This window comes from Schistocerca serialis, chromosome 5, assembly GCF_023864345.2.
Source record: "Schistocerca serialis cubense isolate TAMUIC-IGC-003099 chromosome 5, iqSchSeri2.2, whole genome shotgun sequence".
Lineage (NCBI taxonomy): Eukaryota > Metazoa > Arthropoda > Insecta > Orthoptera > Acrididae > Schistocerca > Schistocerca serialis.
Window position 1 is genome coordinate 139,031,990 of NC_064642.1, and position 26,491 is coordinate 139,058,480.

Below are 26,491 nucleotides of genomic sequence, written 5' to 3' on the forward strand. Positions count from 1 at the left end.
TCACTAGCTTTGTTTAATAAGATTTTTTTAATGTTTGTTGAGGTTGTACTAGTCAGTTCTCACTCAGCCACACTCCAGCAATCTTCGCAGAACTTCGTCTCCTTGTGTGTGGATGGGTGGTGAAAGAGAGCATTAATTGTCCTCCAAGCTACTTGAATGACATACACAACTGAAATTTAAACTTTCTGTTTTTACACTTTCCTTTACAACAACACAATCTCATATAGTAAGTGGGCTGACAGATCATCTTAAACATAAGTTGTGCAAAAGCAAGGAAAGAAGTATATTTTACTTAATCAAAGTCAACAGTCATTTTTCATGGTGTCCATTGTAACCATGACCTTTGTCCTTTTTCTTCATGTCTTCTAAACACCTTAAAAACGTGGTGCCAGGGAACAAGTGTCCCCACGGTGATAGGTGCAAGACATTCTCCCATCTGCACATATCACAATAAAATCTCCCACAGTGGGATGTCCTGACACTTACTGATCGTTGTCACATTCAGCTTTCGTTGTCACAGAAGCTTGAAAGTGGAACATGCTATCATAAAGCTATCATGTCACACTTCAGGATGCAGAGGTGACGATGGCATTCACACATAGCTGACCAATTCTTTCCCTGGCGAAAACTCAGTCTGGGTCATAATAACGCAACCAGTATCTGCTGTTCAATAACAATTGTGGTTTGCCTTCAAGGACTAGGACAATATGGATATCCTCTGCCCATTCCAGCACCATCAGCTCACCTGTACCATCAAATTAATTTACTGTAGGATTTTGTGTATAAATGTCATTCCAATTCTTATATTTATATTTAGTTCTTGCTGTCATTGAGCCCTTCTGCAGAATGAGCACTACCATGTTTCACAAATTACTGTACTGAGCAACGCGCTGCTGAGAAGGTATAATAACCCACAAAAATGAGTTTTGCTCATGACTGAAATCAGGTGTAATTGTCAGCCAACATAACATTATGCTGACAATCAAAGGGATTCAATTATGGGCAAACATTGCTAACTTCAAGGCGCTGCATGGAAACTCCACCCCACTCTCAGGACATATTACTGATATTATGTGTCTTAACTGTATTGAATATAGAGAAGTCCATTCAGCACATGCCTTTTGCTTTTATTGAAAAAGCAATGACAATGGTGATGTTTCCTTTAAGAAGAAAAGACTTTTCATTCTTGGACAATTGTAGGCTAAATGACATTTTCACTTATGGCTTATGTATTATAGGCAAGGATCTCTGGGCTTGGGTTCCTTTTCATATTCTGGTGACAGATGGCTCTCCTTTCATTTTCACAGAGCTCAGAATCAAACTTGAATTGCTCGCATTGGTTGGTTACATTATTTCGCAGGTTTTTGAATGCACTGATAGTTTCCCCACACAGTTCACTTTGTTGTTCTGAAATTTTATTTTACTCATAGCTTTTGAGATAGTGTCAGTGAAAGTATTCCCAAGAGAAAATGCTTTTAATTTTCTAATGCTCAGAATATGAGAAAAGTGTTATCCACTCATAATGTTTATAGCACAGCACCAGAGATAATGGAAAATAAAAAACAAAAGTGAATAGCTTCTGGGGAGTGAGCTCAGTTTGCAGTATACTTAATACAGGAAAATAAAAATAATTGAAGAGGAGGACTGCCAAAATAAAAGCTCCTGCTCATGATTTATGTGGCTCGGGCTGCAGGCAGTGGAGTCGAATATTATTTCTACCCATACTTCAGCTTCAACTCCTAATTATGTAAATGGGAATAAAGTAGATTGGCATAGTTGTTTGATATTTTGGCCCAATGCCATCTCAGCGGCTTCTTCGCAGCTCCATTAACTTGTAATTTGTGCACCTCAAGAACATTTGACTGTGAAAGTACACTACTGGCCATTAAATTTGCTACACCACGAAGATGACGTGCTACAGACGAGAAATTTAACCGTCAGGAAGAAGATGCTGTGATATGCAAATGAGTAGCTTTTCAGAGCATTCACACAAGGTTGGCACCAGTGGCGACACCTACAACTTGCTGAAATGAGGAAAGTTTCCAACCGATTTCTCATACACAAACACCAGTTGACCGGCGTTGCCTGGTGAAACGTTGTTGTGATGTCTCGTGTATGGAGGAGAAATGCGTACCATCACATTTCCGACTTTGATAAACATCGGATTGTAGCTTATCGCGATTGCGGTTTATTGTATCGCGACATTGCTGCTCGCGTTGGTCGAGATCCAATGACTGTTAGCAGAATTTGGAATCGGTGGGTTCAGGAGGGTAATACAGAATGCCATGCTGGATCCAAACGGCCTCGTATCACTAGCAGTCGAGATGACAGGCATCTTATCTGCATGGCTGTAACAGATCGTGCAGCCACGTCTCGATCCCTGAGTTAACAGATGGGGACGTTTGCAAGAAAACAACCATCTGCATGAACAGTTCGACGACGTTTGCAGCAGCATGGACTATCAGCCCAGATATCATGGCTGCAGTTACCCTTGACGGTGCATCACGGACAGGAGTGCCAGCGATGGTGTACTCAACAACGAACCTGGGTGCACGAATGGCAAAACGTCATTTTTTCGGATGAATCCAGGTTCTGTTTACAGAATCATGATGGTTGCATTCATGTTTGGGGACATCGTGGTGAACGCACATTGGAAGCGTGTATTCGTCACTGCCATACTGGTGTACCATCCGGCGCGATGGTATGGGGTGCCATTGGTTACATGTCTCGGTCACCTCTTGTTCACATTGACGGCACTTTGAACAGTGGACATTACATTTCAGATGTGTTACGACCCGTGGCTGTACCCTTCATTCGATCCCTGTGAAACCCTACATTTCAGCAGGATAATGCACGGCCGCATGTTGTAGGTCCTGTACAGGCCTTTCTGGATACAGAAAATATTCGACTGCTGCCCTGGCCAGCACATTCTCCAGATCTCTCCCCAATTGAAAACGTCTGGTCAATGGCGGCCGAGCAACTGGCTCTTCACAATACACCAGTCACTACTCTTGATGAACTGTGGTATCATGTTGAAGCTGCATGGGCAGCTGTACCTGTACATGCCATCCAAGCTCTGTTTGACTCAATGCCCAGGCATATCAAGGCCGTTTTTACAGCCAGAGGTGGTTGCTATGGGTACTGGTTTGTCAGGATCTATGCACCCAAATTGCGTGAAAATGTAATCACATGTCAGTTCTAATATAATATATTTGTCCAATGAATATCAGGAGAAAGAAAACTGGCATTCTACGGATCGGAGCGTGGAATGTCAGATCCCTTAATCGGGCAGGTAGGTTAGAAAATTTAAAAAGGGAAATGGATAAGTTAAAGTTAGATATAGTGGGAATTAGTGAAGTTCGGTGGCAGGAGGAACAAGACTTTTGATTAGGTGATTACAGGGTTATAAATACAAAATCAAATAGGGGTAATGCAGGAGTAGGTTTAATAATGAATAAAAAAATAGGAGTGCGGGTTAGCTACTACAAACAGCATAGTGAACGCATTATTGTGGCCAAGATAGACACAAAGCCCATGCCTACTACAGTAGTACAAGTTTATATGCCAACTAGCTCTGCAGATGATGAAGAAATTGATGAAATGTATGACGAGATAAAAGAAATTATTCAGGTAGTGAAGGGAGACGAAAATTTAATAGTCATGGGTGACTGGAATTCGTCAGTAGGAAAAGGGAGAGAAGGAAACATAGTAGGTGAATATGGATTGGGGGGAAGAAATGAAAGAGGAAGCCGCCTTGTAGAATTTTGCACAGAGCATAACTTAATCATAACTAACACTTGGTTCAAGAATCATGAAAGAAGGTTGTATACCTGGAAGAATCCTGGAGATACTAAAAGGTATCAGATAGATTATATAATGGTAAGACAGAGATTTAGGAACCAGGTTTTAAATTGTAAGACATTTCCAGGGGCAGATGTGGATTCTGACCACAATCTATTGGTTATGAACAGCAGATTGAAACTGAAGAAACTGCAAAAAGGCGGGAATTTAAGGAGATGGGACCTGGATAAACTGAAAGCACCAGAGGTTGTACAGAGTTTCAGGGAGAGCATAAGGGAACAATTGACAGGAATGGGGGAAAGAAATACAGTAGAAGAAGAATGGGTAGCTCTGAGGGATGAAGTAGTGAAGGCAGCAGAGGATCAAGTAGGTAAAAAGACGAGGGCTAATAGAAATCCTTGGGTAACAGAAGAAATATTGAATTTAATTGATGAAAGGAGAAAATATAAAAATGCAGTAAATGAAGCAGGCAAAAAGGAGTACAAACGTCTCAAAAATGAGATCGACAGGAAGTGCAAAATGGCTAAGCAGGGATGGCTAGAGGACAAATGTAAGGATGTAGAGGCTTGTCTCACTAGGGGTAAGATAGATACTGCCTACAGGAAAATTAAAGAGACCTTTGGAGAGAAGAGAACCACTTGTATGAATATCAAGAGCTCAGATGGCAACCCAGTTCTAAGCAGAGAAGGGAAGGCAGAAAGGTGGAAGGAGTATATAGAGGGTTTATACAAGGGCGATGTACTTGAGGACAATATTATGGAAATGGAAGAGGATGTAGATGAAGATGAAATGGGAGATACGATACTGCGTGAAGAGTTTGATAGAGCACTGAAAGACCTGAGTCGAAACAAGGCCCCGGGAGTAGACAACATTCCATTAGAACTACTGATGGCCTTGGGAGAGCCAGTCATGACAAAACTCTACCATCTGGTGAGCAAGATGTATGAGACAGGCAAAATACCCACAGACTTCAAGAAGAATATAGTAATTCCAATCCCAAAGAAAGCAGGTGTTGACAGATGTGAAAATTACCGAACTATCAGTTTAATAAGTCACAGCTGCAAAATACTAACGCGAATTCTTTACAGACGAATGGAAAAACTGGTAGAAGCGGACCGCGGGGAAGATCAGTTTGGATTCCGTAGAAATGTTGGAACACGTGAGGCAATACTAACCTTACGACTTATCTTAGAAGAAAGATTAAGAAAAGGCAAACCTACGTTTCTAGCATTTGTAGACTTAGAGAAAGCTTTTGACAACGTTAACTAGAATACTCTCTTTCAAATTCTGAAGATGGCAGGGGTAAAATACAGGGAGCGAAAGGCTATTTACATTTTGTACAGAAACCAGATGGCAGTTATAAGAGTGGAGGGGCATGAAAGGGAAGCAGTGGTTCGGAAAGGAGTGAGACAGGGTTGTAGCCTCTCCCCGATGTTATTCAATCTGTATATTGACCAAGCAGTAAAGGAAACAAAAGAAAAATTCGGAGTAGGTATTAAAATCCATGGAGAAGAAATAAAAACTTTGAGGTTCGCCGATGACATTGTAATTCTGTCAGAGACAGCAAAGGACTTGGAAGAGCAGTTGAACGGAATGGACAGTCTCTTGAAAGGAGGATATAAGATGAACATCAACAAAAGCAAAACGAGGATAATGGAATGTCCTCAAATTAAATCGGGCGATGCTGAGGGGATTAGATTAGGAAATGAGACACTTAAAGTAGTAAAGGAGTTTTACTATTTAGGGAGTAAGATAACTGATGATGGTCGAAGTAGAGAGGATATAAAATGTAGACTGGCAATGGCAAGGAAATCGTTTCTGAAGAAGAGAAATTTGTTAACATCGAGTATAGATTTAAGTGTCAGGAAGTCGTTTCTGAAAGTATTTGTATGGAGTGTAGCCATGTATGGAAGTGAAACGTGGACGATAACCGGTTTGGACAAGAAGAGAATAGAAGCTTTCGAAATGTGGTGCTACAGAAGAATGCTGAAGATAAGGTGGGTAGATCACGTAACTAATGAGGAGGTATTGAATAGGATTGGGGAGAAGAGAAGTTTGTGGCACAACTTGACTAGAAGAAGGGATCGGTTGGTAGGGCATGTTTTGAGGCATCAAGGGATCACAAATTTAGCATTGGAGGGCAGTGTGGAGGGTAAAAATCGTAGAGGGAGACCAAGAGATCAATACACTAAGCAGATTCAGAAGGATGTAGGTTGCAGTAGGTACTGGGAGATGAAGAAGCTTGCACAGGATAGAGTAGCATGGAGAGCTGCATCAAACCAGTCTCAGGACTGAAGACCACAACAACAACAATGAATACCCGTTTATCACCTGCATTTCTTCTTTGTGTAGCAATTTTAATGGCCAGTAGTGTATATTGTGAACTGCCATCATTGGTCAGATCTGGCCTGTGCTCCATAGTTCGCTGACCTCTGGACAAGTCGATGACAGAAGCAGGTGTCACAACATATATTTTGTTATTGCTGGAGGTAAGAAGACATCCTGGGGAAAATACTAAATGCCTTCTCTGAAGACTACCTAGAACAGGTACCCCAGAACCCCACTCATGATGGAAATATATTGGAATCTCTTCTGAACAGCATGTTGCAAGGCATCCCAGATATGCTCAATAATGCTCACATCTGCGGAGTTTGGAGGCCAGCAGAAGTGTTTAAACTCAGAAGAGTGTTTCTGGAGTCACTCTAGCAATTCTGGATGTGTGGGGTGTCGCATTTTCCTGCTGGAATTGCCCAACTCTGTCAGAATGCACAATGGAAATGAATGGATGCAGGTGGTGACACATGATGCTTACATATGTGTCACCTGTCAGAGTCTAGGTATGACTATCAGAGTCCCATATCCCTCCAACTGCACATGCCCTACACCATCCCAGAGCCTCCACCAGCTTGAACAGTCTGCTGCTGACATGCAGGGTCTATGGATTCATGAGGTTGTCTCCATACCTGTACACGTCCATCTGCTTGATACAATTTGAAACAAGACTCGTCCGACCAGGCAATGCTTCTAGTCATCCACAGTCCAATGTCGGTGTGGATAGGCCCAGGCGAGGCGTAAAGCTTTGGCTCAAGTCGTCAAGGGTACACTAGTGGGCATTTGGCTCCGAAAGCCCATATTGATGATGTTTTGTTGAATGGTTTGCAGGCTGACACTTGTTGATGGACCAGCATTGAAGTCTGCAGCAATTTGCGGAAAGCTTGCACTTCTGTCACATTGAACGATTCTCTCCAGTCGTCGTTGGTCCCATTCTTGCAGGATCTTTTTCCAACCGCAGCAATGTCAGAGATTTGATGTTTTACTGGATTCCTGATATTCATGGTATACTTGTGCAGTGGTTGTATGGGGAAATCCCCGCTTCATCGCTACCTCGGAGATGCTGTGTCCCATCGCTCATGTGTCGACTATAACACCATGTTCAACCTCACTTAAATCTTGATAACCTGCCATTTTAGCAGAGTAATCGATCTAACAACTGCACCAGACACTTGTTGTGTTATATATGTGTTGCCGACTACAGCACAGTGTTCTTTGACACTTCAGTGTATATTCTCAGTAAACTAAAGACAAATTAATAGTGTCATATCTCAATGAGGAACTTGAAACTCTCAGCACAGAGCAGGAGCATCTAGAGGAACTATGGCTCAAGTTTAAAACAATTGTTGACGAGCCACTGGATAGATACATACCCAGCAGAACAGTTCTTGATGGGAGGGACCCTCCATGGTATATAGTCACTGTAAGGAAACTTGTAAAGAAACAGAAATTACTGCATTATTGGTGTAAAACAAAGAATAGTGCTGTAGTTAGAGAGATGCTGAATGAAACATGTTTTGCTGTTAAGAGAGTAATGCATAAAGCCTTTAGTGATTACCATATTAGAATACTGCAAAATGATCTTTCGCAAAACCCAAAGAAATTCTGGTCGTATATAAAGACTGTTAGTGGCACCAAAGTTAGTGTACAGTCACTTGTGAATGAAATAGGAACTGAAATTGAGGGTAAAAAAGTAAAAGCTGAAATGCTTAACTCCATTCTCAAATGTTCCTTTACAAAGGAACACCCAGGAGAACTGCCCCAGTTTGATGCTCATACCACTAAAAAGATGAATGAAATAAGTATTATTGTCAGTGGCGTTGAGAAACAGCTGAAATCATTAAAATCGAACAAAACTCCAAAACTGATGGAATCCCTATCAGATCGTATACTGAATTTGCAGCTGAGATAGCTCCCACAGATCACACCTGTCTGTAAGAAGGGTATTAAAAGTGGTCCCCATGTCGTTGGCATCGATTTGTTGTAGAATCCTAGGACGTATTCTGACCTCAAATATTATGAAGTATCTCAAACAGAATGACCTTCATGCCATCCAGCATGGGTTCCAGAAACATCGATCAGTGCACTTTTCTCACATGACATACTGAAAGCTTTGAATCAAGGCAGTCAGATAGATGCAATATTTCTTGATTTCCGAAAAGCATTTGGCTCAGTACCGCATCTATACTTATTATCAAAAGTATGATCGTATAAAATATCAACTGAAATTTGTGACGGGATTGAGGACTTTTTGGTAGGGAGGACGCAGCATGTTATCTTAGATGGAGAGACATTTTCAGATGTAGAAGTAACTTCATGTGTGCTCTCAGGAAGTGTGTTAGGATCCTTGCTGTCCATGGTGTATGCTAATGACCATGCAGACAATGTCAGTAGTAACCTCCAACTTTTACAGGTAATGCAGTTATCTATCATGAAATATTGTCAGAAAGAATCTGCATAAACATTTTGTCAGATCTTGATACAATTTCAAAGTGCAGATATGGGCAACTTGCTTTAACTGTCCAGGAATGTAAAATTTTACACTTTCCAAAACAAAAAAACATAGTATCCTATGACCCTAATATCCGTGAGTCACTGTTGGAATTGGCCAACTCGTACAAATACCTGGGTGTAACAATGTGTAGGAATATGAAATGGAAAGATCACAAAGGCTCAGTCATGAGTAAAGCAGGTCATAGACTTCTGTTTATTGGTGGAATACTGGGGAAATGCAATCAGTCTGCAAAGGAGGTTGTGTATAAATAACACATGCAACTGGTTCTAGAATATTGCTCAACTATGTGGAACCCATGCCAAATAGGACTAAAAGGGAATATTGAACATATACGGAGAAGGGAAGCAAGAATGGTCACAGGTTTGTTTGATCTATGGCAAAGTGTCCCAGAGATACCGAAGAATCTGAACCAGCAGACTCTTGAAGAAAGATGTAAACTATCCCAAGAAAATCTACTAACAAAGTTTCAAGAATAGACTTCAAATGATGACTCTAGGAATAACTATAACCCTCTACATATTTCTCACATAGGTGTTGTGAGGAAACGATTGAAATAATTACAGCACGCATAGAGGCATTCAAACAATTATTCTTCGTATGCTCCATACATGAATGGTACGGGGAGAAACCCTAATAACTGATGCAATGGGACGTACCCTGTGCCATGTACATCACAGTGGTTTGTGGTGTACAGTTGTAGATTTAGACACAGGTGTAGATGTAGGTATAAAAACTCTGTTTCTTGCTTAACCACATGATTTAATATCTCTGTTGTTACTGAAAAATTAGAAAAAATCATTGTGTGTTTGAAAAATTCATTTGGTTCTACACAGTTCCCTGTTACATGTATTTCTTTTGTTACCCTGCAGATTTTTCACTGTTATAGAACAAGACAGTGAATGGCCACGTTAGTTTTGTAATAATGTTTGTGATCCTTCAGTCTCATTAAAAATACATATGCCTTTTTTTCTTTGTGAAGACCTTAGTCTTGTGCGCAGTTATAGGTTTAATATTTACTATTGAGAAAAGAACAAAGGTAAAGAAATTACTCACTTTACAGGAGTGGTTTTCATCATCAGTGATGTCTTTTGCTGAAGAATTGCTCCATAGTAGCTCTGTCTCAAACCACTCTGCAACTACCTTGGACCAGCTACCGCCATTACCTGAATCATCTGTACAGTGTCTTCTGCAATTGGCTAAAGAATTTGAAGAATTGGCCAACACGTGCCTTTTAGTTCTTCATCTTGAGGTAAGAGTAATTTATTAATGTTATTTTCATTCTGTGATAATGAGAGCTGAATGAGTAGAGTTGTTACACCAGTGGTGGGCTGCAGTCGCAGTGATATGAATGAAGTGGATGAGAGGAATAATTATGACACAAGCCAATGTTCTATTTACTGAATATCAAAAGTTGGTGAAAACTTCATGTTTATTATAAATTTCAATATTTAAATTTACATTGAGAAGACATCTACATCAGTATGCTATTGAGGCAGAACTGGAAGCTCCTTGAGCATGCAGCCATAATAAATGCCAGTGTTTGTTTCCATTTTTAGTTCCAGTTGATTAGATTGCCTTTCCTTTAATGAAGTTAAAATACCAACCTCTGTAGCTTACACGAATATGCAATACGTGGAGAAGAATTTTGTCAAATGCATCAGCAAGTCACAAAATGTATATCATTAAATAGAACGTGTTAGATAGTGAAGAGTAAAAAGTTTGATATAGCCAATAGAAATTCAAAATGTGCATATACTTTCTTTTTCTCATAAGGATGCCTTTTCTACTGTTCCATAATTTTTAATTCAGCTGACAAATTTTAGGCCTTCTGACAGTGAGCACAGTCGGTTTGTCAACATAGTGAAATATTTCCTACATATTTAAAAAAACACAACAGTGGAAAATCTAGGATGGAATGTAACAATACTATGAAACAGAAAGTTGATACTCACCGTATAGCGGAGATCCTGAGTTGCTGATGGTCACAACAAAAAGTGTGTCACAAATATATATAGTTTTCAGCCAGTAAGGCCTCCATCAAAATTAGACGACATACACACACATGCAAACACAACTCACACACACATGACTGCAGTAACAAGCAACTGAGCAGCAGTACCAGTGCATGATGGGAGTGTCGACTGGGTGGGGGTAAGGAGGGGGCTGGGGTGGGGAAGGGGAGGATTAGTAGGGTAGGGGTGGTGGACAGTAACGGGATGTTGGGGAGTGTGGAGGGACATGGCTGAAAGAGGGTAGGCCAGACATGTGCAGTCAGAAGGTTAGACGGGGGGGAGGGGGGGGGGGTAGCGGAAAAGGAGAGAATTAAAAAGACTGGGTGCAGTGGAGGCATGATGGCTGTGTAGTGCTGGAATAAGAACAGAGAACGGGTTGGATAGGAGAGGACAATGACTAACGAAGATTGAGGCCAGGAGAGTTATGGGAGTGTAGGATATATTGCAAGGAAAGTTCCCACTTGTGCAATTCAGAAAAGTTGGTGTTGGTGGGAAGGATCCATATGGCACAGGCTGTGAAGCAGTCATTAAAATGAAGGATGTCATGCTTGGCAGTGCTCAGTGACAGGGTGGTCCACTTGTTTGTCCAAAGTTTGTCAGTGGCCATTAATGCGTACAGACAGCTGGTTGGTTAAATACAATGCACCACAGTGGTTGCAGCTTAGTGTGTAGATCACATGACTGGTTTCACAGGTAGCCCTGCCTTTGATGGGATAGGTGATGTTTGTGACCAGACTGAAGCAGGTGGTGGTGGTGGTGGTGGGAGGATGTATGGGACAGGTCTTGCATCTAGGTGTGTTAGAGAGGTATGAGCCATGAGGTAAGGGGTTGGGAGCGGGGGTTGTGTAGGGATGGATGAGTATATTGTATAGGTTCGGTGGACAGTGGAAGACAACTGTGGAAAGGATAATGGACAGGACATTTCTCATTTCAGGGCACGACAAGAGGTAGTCAGAACCCTGGCGGAGAATGTAATTCAGTTTCTCCTGTTCTGGGTGGTACTGAGTTACGAGGGGAATGCTCCTTTGTGGCCAGATGGTGGGGCTTTGGGAGGTCGTGGGAGACTGGAAAGATAAGGCACGGGAGATTTGTTTTTGTACAAGGATTGGAAGGATAATTACAGTTTGTGAAGGCTTCAGTGAGACCCTCAGTATATTTTGAGAAGGACCGCTCATCACAACAGATGCAATGACCACAGGTGTCTAAGGGACGTCTTGGGCTTAGCATATCCACTATATGGTGATTAGCAACTTTCCTTTTCACAATATTGTTATTTTCAAAGGAAGTAAGTCAGTTGGTATATTTTGGTTCTGTGTCAGTAGGGAGCTTTGTGTAAGTACCAGGAAGCACCCAGTAATACAGGACTTGGCAATTTGTGCTTACTGCCCTCAAGGGCAGAGCTCAGGTCATTTGTAACACAGAGAGTCCATATTCTGAACTATGTCATACTCACAAAATGTCACGGAAGAACAGATACTCTCAGAGACACAACTAAACTATGCTCTGCAGATAAAAGAAAAGATATTACAAGAGAACAATTGCTTGGCTTTTGTCCAGTACACAGTGCCATTTTCTGTTAAGATTTCAAGGACACAGACAAATGTAACATAATGACACCGTTCCTCCCAGAATGAAAAATAAAATGCGTACTGGACTCCTTCAAAGATCCATTGATAGTGTAATGTCTGAAATGTGAGTGTAGTTGGACACCAATAACAAAGTACCACATCTATTACACAGAGCATGCAGTAAGTGTTCATGTAGCTAACTATGTGAGGATGGTTCTGGAAGGGAGCAGGAGAGGGCATTTGACCCCCACAGCCACTTCATTAAAAGAATGTCTCCTCAAACCAAACTCATGTCCTGCTCTGCAGCTTGTCATTTTTTCCCTTGTGTTATCAGCCAGTGTCAAGAACTGCTAAAAATTGGTTATTGAAAGAAAGTAATTACATGTATCTGAGAATTGTGTGTCCGACAGCAGAATAATATGTATAAATCTCTCAGAAATTATATTCTGTGGCCAATGCTTGCCTTCAGGCAGTGAAATTCTTAGCACTAGCCAGACATTGTGTCTATAATTTTGTAGTTTTCTCAAGTGAGTTTTTCTTGTGGTTTAACTGTATTCCCTTTCTACTCACCAACTGGTGGCAGAATACACACATAAAAGGAGGTCATATTTCTGCATGTTTTCGGCGCCAGTGGCTCCATCTTCTGGCAGAAGGGTTGAAGGGGAGGGAGGAGGGGTAAAGGAAAAGGACTGGACAGGTTTAGGAAAAGGGGTAGATTTTGGAAAAGTCACTGAGAACTGCAGGTTGGGGAGACTTACTGGACAGGACGAGAAGAAAGACGCACAGTCCCCAATAATCAGTCTTTCCTTCTGATCCTGTTCGGTAAGCCTCCCCTGACCCACAGTTTTGGGTGATTTTTCCAAAATTTACCCCTCCCCTTCAATCCTTCTGCTGGAAAAAGGAGCCACTGGCTCAGGAAGCTTGCGTAAGAATAACCTGCTTTTATGTGTGTGTTCTGACGGCACTTGGTGAGTAGATTTTTTTAGCTATCCGATTACATTATATTCATTGTTATATGGATTCTCTGCCTACTGCATTTTAGGTACTAGTGGTAGCATTAGGAAGTTTTCCATAGTTTTGCATTTTATTTTGTAAGAAATTGTGCTTCGTTTCCCAAAATTAATACAAGTTGCCTGTAGCTTAGATCCTGCATATGCTGTAGTGCAGAACTCCAGCACTTCACGAAATGATGAATAGGAAATTAATGAAAATGTTCTACATATAACATTAAATAATCATGTACTCACAGCTACATAAAAATTGCATAAGCTAATTGCTATGTGAGTGGCAATTGAACCAGATTTTCTTCATGTCATGTTGCATTCATGAGTCTGTTCCTAACTATGTCCAATTCCTGTTTTGCCTTAATAGGAAGATTTTACTTGGCTTCAAAAATAGCCATTGAAGCCAAGTAAAATCTGCATTTCAGTAGGACAAAACAGGAATTGGACATGTCTAGCAACAGACTCATGAATGCGACATGAAATGTAGTAGTTCTGGCTTAATTGCTGCTCACATAGCAATTAGCCTATGCAATTTTTGTTCCATCACAGATGAAAATCTTTGAGTAGCTTTGAGTACATGAGTAAATCATTATTTAATGTTTTTATCTTACAACACAATTACGTATGTGAAACAAACCACACTTAGAATATTTTAAAAGTGATTGTATTCCATAAAAAAATATTTTTCACTAGGAACTGTGTGATTGATTTTAATAATTTATATGTTATAGGTCCGTGTACAATGCTTCCACTACTTGTTACCACAGGCTGACACATTCAATAGATTTGCAGGGGGTGGAATGGACTCGCAAGAGCCAGACCCACAAGTTTTTAAACTCAGCCAAGTCCTTATCAACATTGATGAGGCAATGACATCCAGCCTTCAGCCACGAAAAATCAAGGTAAAGTAACCAATATTATTACACCGCATATGAGGGTTATTCGGAAGGTAAGGTCCGAATCGCCATAGCTAATCAAATGACACATGAACATTGAAATGCACGTATGTACCGACTCCCAGTACACCTTGCTCATAAAACAATCCAATTTGCATTGGTATTGTCACAATATGCTGTTAACAGTGTCAGTACAAGATGCTTAGATCAGTTGACAAACCCACCGAGTGTGAAATACGGTCACTGATTTGGTTTTTGATAGTAAGAAATGTCGCAACAACAGAAATTCATCAACAGATAAGTCAGGTGTGTGGCTCCAAAATATGAGTGACAGCAGAGTGTGTAGGTGGGTGAGAGCCTTCAAGGACAGATGGATAAATGTCATGACGAACCGCAGTCAGGACAATCATCACTGATCTCAGAAGATTTGGTCAAAGCCATGGATGTGTATGAAAAAATTCTTGAAGACCAGTGATTCTCAATTTCAACTTAAGCTTTGGATTTCTGAATGTGGATTCACAACATCCTCTCTGGTTATACTCAAAGGGGGATACAAAAGCTTGTAGAACATCATGACAAATTTTAAACAAATATGGAGACTATGTAAAAATAGATAAACATTCAAGGAATTAAATGAAAACATCTGTTGTGATGTATGTTTTATAAAAAATTGGATCTTACTTTCCAAAAAAATCTCATATGCGCGTGATCGTCTTGTTTTCTAATTTATTCACTCTCTCTTGAAAAAGAAAATCAACTTAGCAGTCATTGAGATAGCACAGTTCTGTTTTGTGTCTGGGTGTGTGTGCACACCTCTGTATGCATGTGTGTGGAGGAGAAGAGGGGGTGGGGGGAGGGAAGTAACTTTTGAAAGCTATCATGTGATCTATAAACTAAGCTGCAACTACTGTGCTACTTTCTACATGGACATGACAACTAACAAGCTGTCTACCCACATGAATGGCTGCCAACAAACTGTGGCCGTGAGCCAGCTGGACCACCCAGTTGCTGAACGTGCTGCCCAACACCATGTGCTTCACAGCCTGCACCATCTGGGTCCTTCCTACCAACACCAGCTTTTCTGAATTGCACAGGTGGGAACTCTCCTTGCATTATATCCTACTTTCCCATAATTACCCTGGCCTCAGCCTTCACTGGTCCTTGCCCTCCATTTATGTACCCCATCCCTGCTCCCACTCCAGCACAATGCAGCCTTCCATTCCATGAATGCATCAATTAGTCCCTTTCCCCTTTTTCTCTTTTCTACTTCTCCCCACTGTCCCACCTCAGACCTGACTGTTGCATCTAGCAGCCCTACCCCATCCTCACCAAGTCCCTGCACTTTCCCACAAGCAGCACCACACATTCCTTAACCCCACTCTGCTGTCGCCCACCGCCCCCCACCCATGCCTCCTCCTTACCTCCACCACCGGATTACTGCTTCAGTGAGGTGCAATTACAACTTAGTCTGGCCATAGCAGACAGAGACAGTGGTCATGTGTGACTGGGTTGTATGAATGAGCATGTCTTTTCAACTTCAATAAAAGTCTAAATAGTATAACTTTCTTTTCGTTGTGCCTGTCTGTGACTCACTGTCTCGTGTACAGGGTGTCTCATTTATCTTGTCCACCCTAAATAACTGTTTGTCCAGATGCAAATTACAAAATGTTTCAAGCAAATGTTCCTTAGCCATCAGGGGGACATCAGACATCATGATTGCCTTCATTGTAGCTTTGTTTTTTACAAAGATGTGAACAGTGGTATGACTTTTTTAAATGGCACCCTGTATTTTTTATTCGGTAATTCATTTCCTCTCCTAAAGACCTATTCAAAAATGTATCACATTGAACCATTTACTGAAACACAACGTTATTAGTTACATAACACAACATTGATGTTGACGCTCCCGGCACTTAGTGCAGGTACTCAGGGTAATGGAACACATCCATGTGCTGACGTTCACAGAGGTCAAATGTACACATAAGTAGAATGCACACCTGTCATTCCATCAACCATCGTCAGTTGAAGAGTTGTGCGAGTAGAATGTAGAATGTACACCAAGGAAGATAAGTTAGAAATGCTACTCACCTATTGGGAATGTAAGTTAGCAGAAAAGTAATTGCAGTACTGTTTTCTTATGTACAGGTACATTTAGTACAGTAGTTTATTCCTTTTAAATACTGTTGTGTAGAGTAGACATACAGTAAAGGCTGTCCTTCCTACAAACTGCATCGACATAACGTTTCTTTTATTGTTGTTGTTGAAGGTATACGAAATGCTACGCAGGCAGCATAACTGTACAGAGAGCGATATCCTAACAAGAATCCACCTTCCCAAAAGATATTTTCTCGTCTTGGTGTGATGCTTCAGGAAACGTGAAGTTTCAACCCACGGCAATGCAATCATCCTAGCACTTGCACAGACAAAGCTGCTGAAGTTACTGTTCTCACTTCTGCAGCTATGAATCCACATGTGAGCACATGACAGCTTGAACATGAGATTGGCATTCCTAAAACCAGTGTACATCGTATTCTTACACGTCACCGGTTCCATCCTTACCATGTACACCTACATCAAGAACTGCTGGGGAATGATTTCCAGTATCGTGTACAGTTCTCTCAGTGGGCACAGCAGCAACTCCTTGCCAGCCTGAACTTCTTCTCCAATGTTCTATTTACCGATGAATGTTCCTTCTCAAACAAAGGACAGGTAAATACAAGGAACATGCATTACTGGTCCAGCGACAACCCACGATGGCTTAGACAGGTGGAACATCAGCGTCAGCGGAGAATTAACGTCTGGTGTGGGGTGCTTGGTACTGCAATTATTGGCTCTTATTTCATCAATGGCAGTCTAAACGGCACAGCATATACTAACTTCCTCAGATGAATTCTTTCTCCTCTTCTGGATGAAGTGCCGCTAAGAACAAAAATGCTTACGTGGTATCAACACGACGGATGTCGAGCACAAAATGCCTCGCGTGCACATTGTGTTCTGAACCGAAGGTATCCTGCCAGATGGATTGGTCGAGGAGGAACAGTTACTTGGCCTGTTAGATCTCCTGATTTAAATCCTCTAGACTTTTTTCATTAAAGACATTGTCTGTCGCGATATTCTAACAACTCCAGAAGACAAGCAGGAACGTATCATGTTTGTTTGTAACTCTCTTCAGCAGGCAACACTGGAAGCAGTAAATTCTTTCATTAAACGAGTGCACCAGTGTATCGGTGGCCAGGGTCACCACTTTGTGAGCACCTTTGTATGTTGTGCTCCTGGGCAATGGTACAGGAGAGTCAAAGTCAATTTTGTGTTATGTTTTTATTTGGTTTTCATTTGTTTTCTGACAACTCCAGCAAGTGGACGAGTTTGTGATCCCGGGCTCAAAGTTAATGTTGTGTTATGTAATTAATAACATTGTGTTTCAGTGAATGGTACACTGTGATACATTTTTGAATAGGTCTTTAGGAAAGAAAATGAATTACTGAATAAAAAATACAGGGTGCCATTTATAAAAGTCACACCGCTGTTCATATCTTTGTAAAAAACAAAGCTACAATGAAAGGAATCATGCTGATTGATGTCCCCCTGATGGCTAAAGAGCATTTACTTGAAACATTTTGTAATTTGCATCTGGACAAACAGTTATTTAGGGTGGTCAAGATAACTGGGACACCCTGTATATTATGATATGCCAAACTATCATTTTCATAATAAAATGCTAATTACTGTAATTCTACTCAGGAGAACTACAAAAATAAAATATTTATAACATTCTTTACAAGAAAAAATAAAGACTCTGCGCTCAAAAGCATATAAATCATTACATTTGATGAGCTACGTGTTACTTTAATTGGTCATGTACAAGACAAGAAAAAGGAATGACTAAATAATGCAGTTTTCTTCAAAATTTTAATGTTGGCACTGTTACTAACAATGGAGACTGTCACCTCTAAGACAAATAGCTCTCAGCTGTTGAATTACATTATCTTACTTTTCTTCTTAGATATCAATAAATTTTTGTTGATATGATGTAAACTCCTTGCTTTGTATGGTGTAGAGCAACTACCAATAAATCTGGTATTAAAAGTGGTGCAGATTCAGGGGGATTAAAGTTCTAGTTTCAAACCTCTGCTCAGAATGATGTCAAATTTAAACAAAAGAAGGAGAAACATGCAAAAAAAGAAAAAAAGAAAAATAAATTAAAGAAAATTCTACCACTGAAAGCTGCTGCAATCAGCAGAATGTGCAAAATAAAAATGCGGGGTTCACGGCTGTTCCCCAGTTTTCATCTGAGGTGCTTGGCTTGATTGTCTCAATGCAGGATCACATGCTGCTGGTAAAACTCTTTTACAAGAGCAGTGACTGTGCCAGTGGCTCTGCAGAAGTTCCGGACACTGAGTGAATGTAAAAAGGTGTTGGTCTGATGCCTGACAAGGGTCTGGAGAAAATGACAGTGAAATTCAAAGAGACAGGTTGTTTTGAAGCGCAATGTGGTAGAGGGAGGGAAACAATCGATACATTGTCAGTAGATGATGTGACAACAGCATTTCAGGAGGGATCAAGCGGTGGTGTGCAAACATGCAGTCTACATCTACATCCACATCTACACACACATACACAGTCTGCAAACCACCATACGGTGCATGGCGGGGATGGTACACTGTACCACTACAAGTCATTTTCCTTCCTGCTCCACCTGCAAATAGAGTGAGGGAAAAATGACCGTCTATATGCCTCCGAATGAGTATGATGTTCGTGGTCCTTATGCAAAATGTATGTTCACACCAGTAGGATCATTCTACTGTCAGTTTCAAATGCCAGTTTTTTAAATTTTCTCAATAGCATTCCTCGAAAAGGACATTGCATTCCCTCCATGATTCCCATTTGACCTTCCGAACCATCTTTGTACTACTTCTGTGTTGATAAAATTACTCATCTTGAGGAATTGCTTGGTGCTGACCTGCCAGTATGACAATTTCTTGCTTGCAAAGAAGTGGACAGTGAATGGCCATGGAACATTGTGAGGATTGACAGATTGCATTTCCATCTCCAAAGATATGTAAATACACAGAATGGCAGAATGTGGGCAATGGAAAATTTACTTGCATATCAACTGGTACTACTATCTCAGTCTGCAAAGGTATTGTGTGTTGCAGATTGAGAGCATCATTTATCATAGGGCCATATTTTTTTGAGGAGATGCTTCTTGTGAGGCCTGTTACCTGTATCATCACTAGTAAATGCTTTGAGAGTCTTTTGCACATCAATGCTGTTCCAATCCTTCAACAGCATATTTGGATGGGATCATTTTTATGTAAGATGGCACTACTGTGTCTATTATACAGCCAATAAAGCAACTGCTGCAGAAGCATTTTGGAAATGCTGTAATTATCAGCCATCACTTCCCTACAGCCTAGTTGTCCAGATCACATGGTCTTAATATATGTGACATGTGGCCTGAGGGAGTGGGGGCGGGAAGGGGGGTGGTGCGGGTTGTATCCGAAAAATCCTATGTTCAGTTTTCTGATTACAAACATAGCAGAATTGAAGGCATGTTTTGCACAACTCATTTTGAATGTGACCCCTGAGGCACTCTGATCTGTGTAAAACATGCTGTTTCTCAATTTCAGATTGAGGTAGAAAACAGTGTGCCACTCACGTAACTATTAAAAAGTGATACATATGGTTTTTGGTCTCAGGACAGTTAAAAACTGGTTTTTCCCATCAAGTGCAGTACAATGTTGATGTGGTGGATGGGCTTTTGTACAGTAGCCATCATATTGCGATTCATCTGTCATTTGTAGCTGAACACGTGTACTTTGTGACACTTATAGTGCCATCTAGGGGAATATTTTCATGTGTATATATTTTATGAAAAGAATAGTTGCTACTCACCATTTAGCAGAGCTGCTTAGTCGCAGGTAGGCACAACAAATAGACTGTCAGAAAGTGAGCTTTCAGGCAACAAGGCCTTCGTTGGAAATAGACAACACGTGTGTGGGCACAAATGGAACTCACACACACTGTGTGTGTGTGTGTGTGTGTGTTTGTGTGTGTGTGTGTGTGTGTGTACTTCCAATGAAGGATTTGTTAGCTGAAAGCACACTTTTTAGCAGTCTCTTTGTTTTGCCTGTCTTTGAGTAGCAGCTATTCTTTTCATAATATTATTACATTCCCTCCTCAATTTTCCATATATATTTACTGTTTCCCCCTTCTGTGATAGTATTCTGTTCAAATTTATCATTCTGAGCAGTGTTTCTTTCTTACAGCAATTTTGGAACTAGAACTTTAATTGTAATCACCTTGTAGTTCATGTTTTTCGTTGTCGGGTGTCACTCAGGGCAGCACATCTTCTGCAATAAGCAGTATTGAAAAAAAGAAAGAAAAATGCATTAGTAATGACTGAATATTTTAAATATACCATAAATTTGTAGTAAAATTACTGATGAATGTAATAATGATTTTGTGTTTTCTTCCAGAAGTTTTCATCAACATACAAAACAGAAGAGGATGTACTAATACAGGGTGATTTTGTGATGGTGTTACAAGGTATAATGGGGAAGAGTAAATGTATCACTTTGAGGTAAGGGACCCCGATTCGGAAACGAGTGAGTCGAAAGCTATAAACAAAATTATTCTGATAACCGCTGACAGTGGAATACATGTACTGGTACTACTGTTGCTAGGATTGTTGGCTAGGCAGCTGTCAGAAGTGGTAGTGTGAATAAAAATAAGCAAAAAGTGTCTGGTAAACATAAGCTCTAAAATGCATACCTTACGAAGTATCACAGTTGTTCATCTGTGCAGCTGTGACACACATCTCTCCTACTGAACAAGCTACCATGGCTCTTGAGGTATGCACTTTAGAAGCCATGTCCATAGAGCCCATATCCACTGGATATTTTTTCTTGTTTTGGTCCATACTGCCTCCTCCCAAGACATAGAAGCCAAAGATCTTACAATGGAAGAGATGTATTTCAGAGTATTGAAGATGAACATATACTAATAGCTCTTAAGGTACACATTTTAGGGCCCATGTATGCTAGATTTTTTTCCCTTGTTTGGCCCATAGAACCATCTCTAAAAGTTGCCTGCCAATCAATCTTAGCAACAACAGTACCAGTATATGTATCCTCACGTCAGAGGTAACTTTAAACTCAGTGGTTTCCGCACCAGGCTCCCTTACCTCAAATTGATACTTTATACTTTTCCATCATCCCAGAAAGTTTGTAACATCATCACAGAGTCTCTTTGTGTAATGAACACACACACACACACACACACACACACACACACACACACACACAGACAGGCAGGCAAAAACTGTTCTAAGTTGAACTGAGTAGAATCGACACATTGGCATTAAATTGCTAGGTAATTTCTGTTGGCATCCCCCTCTCACAGACTAATTCACTACAGTACTGTGGCAAGTTACAATCCAGAGAGATGACAGAGGAGGGGGGAGATGCTAAACCCTCTGATCAGTTTCATGGCAATTATGCCAGAAAGTTGTAAGATGTCAGTAGGAAAAATGGCTGGAAGTGGCAGAAAATACATAGCAGTTATTGTGCTCATTCTTATAGTCATAGGAAAATGATGCAAATAAAAGACATTTTTCCATCTCTATATCGGTCATTTTTCTCTGACTTAACAGCTTTCTTGACACATCTTGCCGGTTTTCATTGCATAAATTTCAATTCACCACATTTTAAATCAGTGTGTTTTATAATCCAGTGAGAGTGCAGTGATAAATTTAGGTGGAGACCTGCACACCATTTTAACTTACAACAAGACAAGTGTGGTATGGTATGTATTTTAAAATTTTATGAATTGGTCCAACTCTAGCATAAATTCTTAGGTTGGTAGTCTTAGAATGTTATAGAATGGCTGGCTCATCTATTTAGTATTTTAATCTTCTCTCTCTCTTTCTTTCTTAGTAATGTGCACTCTTGTTCAGAAAAAAGCTTTTAACGGATTCTGCTGAGGTAAAAAGGCAAATGGCGTGGCAAATCAGGTGGTGGGTAATATCAGATTGTGGCTTACCTCCAACTGTTCTCACTTAACTTACAAGAAAACACGTTGGATGTAGTTTCTGAGTTAATGTAAAAGAATGATCAGTACAAATGCACTTACAGTGCCTGCAGCCTTTCCATTGTATCCTGCTGTTGGTAATGGTTCACATGGGGAATGAACATGACAAATCATCAGTTGGATGTGGGAAGCCAATGACATTGTGCATTTATAATTTCCTACGCTTCGCAAGTTAAGTTAGTAGCTACTTTGTTTCATTCGCAGCAATTGAAATGTGGCTATGAGGCCCCACCCTAACCAACACCTTGGAAAGCGTGATGTTCTTTGGGAAAAGGGGGGTGAGGGGGGAACATCCAATTATTTATGACAACCAATGTTGTAAAATTCATTTCTGTTGCTTCACTAACAGCAATTTAAGTAGTGGCATTAGGTCCCTCCCTAATCACCACCTTGAAAATCACAATATATTTGGAAAAAACAAACAAATATTTAGGCCAACTAGTTCTGCAGATGATGAAGAGATTGAATTAATGTATGATGAAACAAAGGAACTACCCAGATAGTTAATGGAGATGAAAATTTAATAGTGTTGGGTCTCAGGAATTAGACAGTAGGAAAAGTAGACAAAGAAAAATGATAGAAGAATGTGGAGATTGGGGAAAGGAATGAAAGAGGAAGCTGCCTGATACAATTTTACACAGACAATAATTTAATCAATGTTAACACTTGGTTTGAAAATCATGAAAGGAAGCTATGTATGTGGAAGAAATCTGGGACACTGGGGAAGTTTTCAGATTTCAGATTGATTGTATACTGGTAAGACAGTGCATCTGAAACCAGATTTTAAACTATAAGACTTTCCAGGAGTGAATGTGGACTCTAACCGTAATTTTTTGCTTATGAACTGCAGACTAAAACTGAAGAAACTTTAAAAAGGTAGAAATTAAGAAACTGAGATGTGGATAAAATGAAGGAACCGGAGGTTGTTGAGAGTGTCAGAGAGAGCATTAGCTTTAAGAGATTAAATAGTGATGGCAACAAAGGAGATACTGAATTTAATTGACAAAAGGAAAAAGTATAAAAATAACACAGATGAGGAGGATCACAGGTGTCTAAAGAATGAGACTGACAAAGTGCAAAATGGCTAAAGAGGAATGGTTAGAGAAGAAATGTAAAGCTGTAAAAGCATCCACAACTGTGGGTAAGATAGATGCTGCCTATAGGAAAATTATAGATACCTTTGAAGACAAGAGAACCAGCTGCTTGAATACCAGGAGCTCAGAGGGCAGGCTGATACTAAGCAAAGAAGTCAAAGTTGAAAGGTGGAACAAATATATAGAAAATCAAGAGAAACAAACTTGAAGACAATATTAGATAAGTGCAAGTAGATGACAGCGTGACAGGAAATATATTGTGAGAAGAATTTGACAAATCGCTATAACAACTAAGTGGAAACAAGGCTTGTGGAGTAGACTAAACTCCCTCGGAATTATTGATATTCTCGGGAGAGCCATCCTTGACAGAAATGTTATGCCTTGTGTACGAGTTATATGAAACAGACAAAATAGCATAATATTTAAGGTAGAATGTAATAATTCCAATTCCTCAATGGGAAGACGTTGACAGGTGTGAATGTTACTGAATCATCAGTTTAATAACTCATGGTTGCAGAATATTGCCACAAATTATTTGCAGAATAATGAAAAATCTGCTAGAAGCTGACCTCAAGGGGAGATCAGGTTGTGTTCCAGAGAAATGTAGGAAGCAGTACTCATCCTATAACTTACCATAAAAAGGGTTTGATCAAAGGCAAATCTATGTTTATAGGATTTGTGGATTTAGAGAAAACTTTTGAGTGTTGACTGGATGTCACACTAAAATTTTGAAGGTAGCAGAAAGGGAAACGCTACTTACAGAAACCAAGCTACATTTATAGAAGTTAGAGGACATGAAAAGGAAGCTGAAGCTGAGAAGAAAGTGAGATAGGATTGTACCTTATGCCAAATGTTGTTCAATCTGTACACTGAACAACCTATCATGGAAGTCAAGGAGAAGCTTGGAAGGGAAAGTTGGGGGGGGGGGGGGGGGGGGGGATGGAAGTTTACCAGTAACATTGTAATGTTGTAATGCTCTCAGAAACGGCCAGGGACTCGGAGGAACACTTAAATGGAATGGATAGTGTTTTTGAAAGAGGTTATAAGATGTACATCAACAAAGGTAAAACAAGGTTAATGGAATGCATTCGAATTAAATTAGGGTATGCCCAGTGAATTAGATTTGAAATGAAACTCTAAAGGTAATATATATGTTTTGCTATTTGGGCAATAAAGTAACTGATGGTGGCTGAAGTAAAGAGGATATAAAACACAAAAAAAAAACATTTCTTAAAAAAGAGGAATTTCTTAATATTCATTATCAATTTGTATGTTAGGAAGTCTTTTCTGAAGATATTTTTCTGGATTGTAGCCCTGTACAGAAATAAAATGTGGACAATAAGCACTTCAGACAAGAAGAGAATAAAGCCTAAGCAATTACAAGGCAATAGAAACTTTCGAAAGGTGGTGCTGTAAAGAATGCTGAAGATCAGATAAGAAGATCAAATAACAAATGAGGAAGTACAGAGTTGAACTGGGGGAAAAAGACATATATGGCACAACTTGAGTAGAAGAAGGAATCAGTTGATAGAGCATGTTGCGGGGCGTGAAGGCATCAGCAGTTTGGTAATGAAAGGAAGTGTGAGGATAAAATTTGTAGAGGGAGACCAAGGCATGAATACAGTAAGCAGATTCAAATGGATGTATGTTACATTAGTTACGCAGAGATGAAGTGGCTTGTACATGATAGACAGACAGAGAACTGCATCAAACCAGTGTTTGAGCAAAGACACAACAACAACATGATGTCTTAGGGCATCGTATTCTGGGATAACTTGACACTGAGGGAAAAAGTGTATGTGGCACAGAAGTGTATAATACTGATGATGTATGTTATTCACTCCAGAACCTCTTGTAGACAGCTCTTTAAACAGTTGGGCATACTGACAACAGCTTCACAGTACTTTTTCTGCCTTACAAAGTTTGAAAACAACAGTAACATTCATAAATACAATAGTAGAAGAATAAATGATTTATACTACCCATCGTTCAGACTTAGTGTGATACAGAAAAGAGTGAGGTACAGAGGGCCAAGTGGAGACACCTGTGCTTGAAGTCAGGATAGTTGTTAGGAACATATTAAGTTTCAACACACTAGTAAAACGTTATTAGAGTTCAATCTTTTATTCACAGTCTTTACAAGTTATCATTCTTTCACAGCAGCCTCGACTGTTGTTCATTCGGCTGCATGTCAGATTCCAGCTGACATCCATCGAGTCAGCTCATTGATTGCATGCCCAGGAAGAGATGTTAGCAACCTTGACATGGCAGCAGACTGCTGGCCAGCGAGGCGGCCATTGCCCAACCCAAAGTGGTTCTTATTCTGACAGCTTGAGTCTACTGCTGGAGTCTACTCGCCCCCATTCTGAGTTCTACGGTGACCCTTTATGATGTACCTGGTGTCAGTAGTCGTCTGGCAAGTGTCACCACCTGGAGGTGCCTGCGTTGAACAGGAACGTTGAACCCAATAGGCCCTGTTGCTGGCTTCCATGTTGAAGTATTGTGCTGGCAGCACTCTGTGATGTGGTATAGTCAGAAGACAATCAGTTTCTCCATCAGCAAATGGTAGGCGGCAAGCAGCATGAAGTTCATCAGGTGAAAGCACCACCTTGAATACATCTTCAGCCAGTTCATAGACTGTGCTTGAACATTTAGGACATAGAGTTACTGCAGTATCGTAATCATGTAAACAAGTGCTATTACTGGAGAGCTGGAGTATTTAAAGGGAGCTTGCCTGAGGCTGCGATGGAAGGCTCAGTTCGTAATGACAGAATGCGTTCTCCTTATTCTGCTATTTTCATTTAACAGGCTGTTAACTGCTGTGTCGGTCCCTCGCTATGTACTCTTACGAAAAGACAGTCTCTTGCAACATGTCTCATGAGCTAATCAATATGTTTGTCTCACTTTGGTTTTTTGCCGCACTCTGCTTTCAGATGAATGTGTATCCTTATTCAGCAGACAGTGTCGTAATGTGTTGTCGACCTGATCCACTTGTGACATATTGGCTCACTTCATGCTTCTGCCTCTGTCTCTGGCGTGATTTGAATTCGCCTGTGGCAGTGTGTGAGAGTTTTAATAAAAATTTTCTGATTTCTACCCCTTTCCTACTCTGTGCCATAACAGAGGTATTTAGGCATCAAAATCTTTGCCCATCTACGCAGTGATACGAAGAATTTAAT

At 40.4% G+C, this 26,491-nt stretch overlaps 1 protein-coding gene across 2 annotated transcripts in view; it reads left to right on the forward strand.

Moving 5' to 3' along the window:
• The window catches only part of LOC126480805 (exocyst complex component 4), a 241,833-nt gene that overhangs the window by 173,857 nt on the left and 41,485 nt on the right, over positions 1 to 26,491 (forward strand). For both annotated transcript variants that reach the window (XM_050104127.1, XM_050104126.1), the window contains exons 12-13: positions 9,708 to 9,896; positions 13,963 to 14,133. In XM_050104127.1, coding sequence (XP_049960084.1) covers positions 9,708 to 9,896; positions 13,963 to 14,133 — 360 coding nt within the window. The remainder of the gene's footprint in view (positions 1 to 9,707; positions 9,897 to 13,962; positions 14,134 to 26,491) is intronic.